Source organism: Cebus imitator, unplaced genomic scaffold (assembly GCF_001604975.1).
Source record: "Cebus imitator isolate Cc_AM_T3 unplaced genomic scaffold, Cebus_imitator-1.0 Scaffold365, whole genome shotgun sequence".
Lineage (NCBI taxonomy): Eukaryota > Metazoa > Chordata > Mammalia > Primates > Cebidae > Cebus > Cebus imitator.
The window spans coordinates 1,240,134-1,243,242 of record NW_016107680.1 but is presented as its reverse complement, the minus strand read 5'-3'; the positions used below and the strand labels follow the sequence as shown (position 1 = coordinate 1,243,242).

Below are 3,109 nucleotides of genomic sequence, written 5' to 3'. Positions count from 1 at the left end.
AAAAAAAAAAAAAAAACCCAAAAGAAAACAAAAGGCAATTCACAAACTAGGAGAAAAACTCACTATATTTATACCTATCAAAAGACATGAATCCAGATATTTTAAAAACTATAAATAAATTATAAGTTTAAAAAAGAAAGACTTGACTAGACACATCACAAATAAAAATCTGAAAATTGTCAGTAACACATAAAAAGGTGTTTAACATCATAGTCAACAGGGATACATAATTCAAGGCCACAATAAGATAGATACTATCTCACACACATCAAAATGGCTAAAAGAGGAAAAAAACAACAGCAAATGGTGGTGGTAATATGAAACAACTGGAATTGTCATAAATTGTTGGTGAGAGTCTAAAAAGATACAATCATTTTGGAATACTGTTTGGTAATTTATTATAAAGTTAGACATGCAACTATCCTATGACTCAGCAATTCTACTCCTCGATATTTATCCACGAGAAGTAAAAACATATGTCCCGTGAAGTATTTGTTGATAGCAACTGGATTCACTAACTTTCCAAAACTTAGACATAACCCAAAGTCCAACAGGAGAAAGGATAAATATATTGTGATAGCTGTATCGGTGTAATGGGATACCACCCAGAAGTAACAAAGAATAAACTGATAGACACAATACAGATGACTCTCAAAAATATTATGTTGAGTGAAAGAAGCCGGGCATAAAAGAATACACACTGTATGATTCCATTTCCATAAAGTTTTGGAAGAGGCAAAATGAAGTGATAAAATGAAGAGTGGGTGTTGATCAAAGGGGAGCATGAGGCAGATTTTCTAGAATGATGGAAATGTTCTCTATTTTGATTGAGGTGGTTATACAGTTATGTGCATTTATGAAAATTTCTGAATTATATAATTAAGATTTGTACATTTCAAACTATGTAAATTTTAGCTCAATAAAAGCAATTAAGACTAAATCCTGTGTATTTTTTTTGAGACAGAGTCTCACCGTGTTGCTCAGGCGGGAGTGCAGTGGTACAATCTAGGCTCACTGAAAATCTCTGCCTTTTCAGTTCAAGCAATCCTCCCCCTTCATTCTCCCAATTGGCTGGGACTCCTAAGTAGCTAGGACTACAGGCATGTGCCCCCATTCCTAGCTAATTTTTGCATTTTTTGTAGAGACGGAGTTTCACCATGTTGCCAGGCTGGGCTCCTGGGCTCAAGTGATTCACCCACCTCGGTCTCCCAAAATGTTAGGGTTATAGGAGTAAGCCACCACACCCAGACAATCCTGTACTCTAAAATCATGATTATGAAATTATGAATAATAGCCAAATTTTAAATCTTGTAAGTTTTATAAGTCATTGTAGTTTAGAAATATTTTAAAAATTTAATTATAGTCCTCAAATGTCTAAAATTCTATGAATCCACACAATTTCAAACTGCTTCTGTACAGATATAGTACTCTCATCTTCAGATTTTAATATGGTGACTTTTGTGAACTATGACAAATAAAACATATGTACGCATCACTTACTCAGTTCTCTAAACTTCATGTCTAACGTTATGTATTCACCTGAAAAACTCATGACTTGTTTTCTGAAAACTGAAACTATCCATTTTTTTAGAAATTTGATTTTTAAAATCTTTCTTAAACTTTAATTCAATCTTTAAAGTACACTTATTCCCACTTCCAGACATAGCCATATTTTACCTTCACCACCCCGCTTCTGCCTGCTTCAATATAAGCTTCATTTTATGTTCATTCCTCTGAAAGACTGCTATCACTTAGTTGGGTTTAACTGGTTTGTCTATGAGTGATCCTGAGTCCATTTATCCCCAACATACTAGGTTTTAGCTAGAAGCTATAGCTAGAAGAAAAAAAAAAATTCCAAAACCCATTTTAGAAAAGAGAGAATAGATTCGTGCTTCATATGATGGAACTAGCTCTACATGGCTGGCTAGTTTCACATAATTTGGAAATTCCCACTCTGTAAACGTGTAAATCCCTTACATGCAACCAAAACATGGATGTATTTACTCGTCAAATACAAACTCATGAAGAAAAAATTCCTAATGCTACATGTAGTCAAAGAATAAATTCTTTGACTAGCTAGAGATTATTATTTTCCTTTTAGAACATAATGAATTGCTTTACATGGTAATTATATACTCTCATTTAATCCTTACCTTCTTTCAGAGCTTTGTCCATATTATGAGAAATTACTACCCTTCTAGACTGTGCTGACTCATGTGAGTTTCCATACACAGGACTCTGAAATCAAAGAAAAAAAATACAAAGCAGATTACTGAATGAATAAATCACATATAAAAACAAAACCAAAGGTATGAAATGTCATCTAAACAAGCAATAAGATAAGCCTTAATGAATAATAGAAGTTTTCCCCAAAAGTAAATAAATGCTTATACTTAGTTAAAATTTTTTGGAAAAAAAAAAATTACGGAAGGATTTTCCCTACCAGATATCAAAACAGTATAACGACTGTAGATATCAAAACAGTATAACGACTGTATAGGACTAAATAAATCAACACAATGGTAGGCAGTACACAAACCGATGTAACTATGTATGTGCAAATTAAGAACATAATTTTTTTAAAAAGAATTTGAAATTAATGGAAAAAACCACACACTAGTCAGTTAATGATATTGACACAATTTGATATTCACATGGGAATACAAGGTTACAGTCTTACACTTTGTATATAAATAACTCCAAAAAGATTAAACAGCTAAACATGTTTTAAACTAAAAAAGAATTAAGAGGAAATAAGGGAGCAGCTTTTTATAATCTTGGAATGGAAAAGGGTTTTCTAAAATATAACAAAAATCCAAATGGTATGAAGGAAAAAAAAATGTGCCGGGCGCAGTGGCTTACGCCTGTAATCCCAGCAGTTTGGGAGGCCAAGGTGGGAGGATCATGAGGTCAGAAGATAGAGACCACCTTGGCTAACACGGTGAAACCCCGTCTCCACTAAAAATACAAAAAAAATAGCCAGGCATGGTGGCACGCACCTGTAGTCCCAGCTACTTGGGAGGCTGAGGTCAGAGAATTGCTTGAACCCAGGAGGCGGAGGTTGCAGTGAGCTGAGATCATGCCACTGCACTACAGCTTGGGAGACAGA

General features: G+C 34.2%; 1 protein-coding gene across 6 annotated transcripts in view; it reads right to left on the bottom strand.

Moving 5' to 3' along the window:
* The window catches only part of SNX25 (sorting nexin 25), a 151,603-nt gene that overhangs the window by 111,432 nt on the left and 37,062 nt on the right, over nt 1-3,109 (bottom strand). For all 6 annotated transcript variants that reach the window (XR_005196640.1, XM_037730825.1, XM_017506908.2 and 3 more), the window contains exon 2: nt 2,154-2,238. Coding sequence is in view for 5 of the 6 variants with exons in the window: in XM_017506908.2 (XP_017362397.1) it covers nt 2,154-2,238 (85 nt within the window). In the remaining variant the exon portion in view is untranslated. The remainder of the gene's footprint in view (nt 1-2,153; nt 2,239-3,109) is intronic.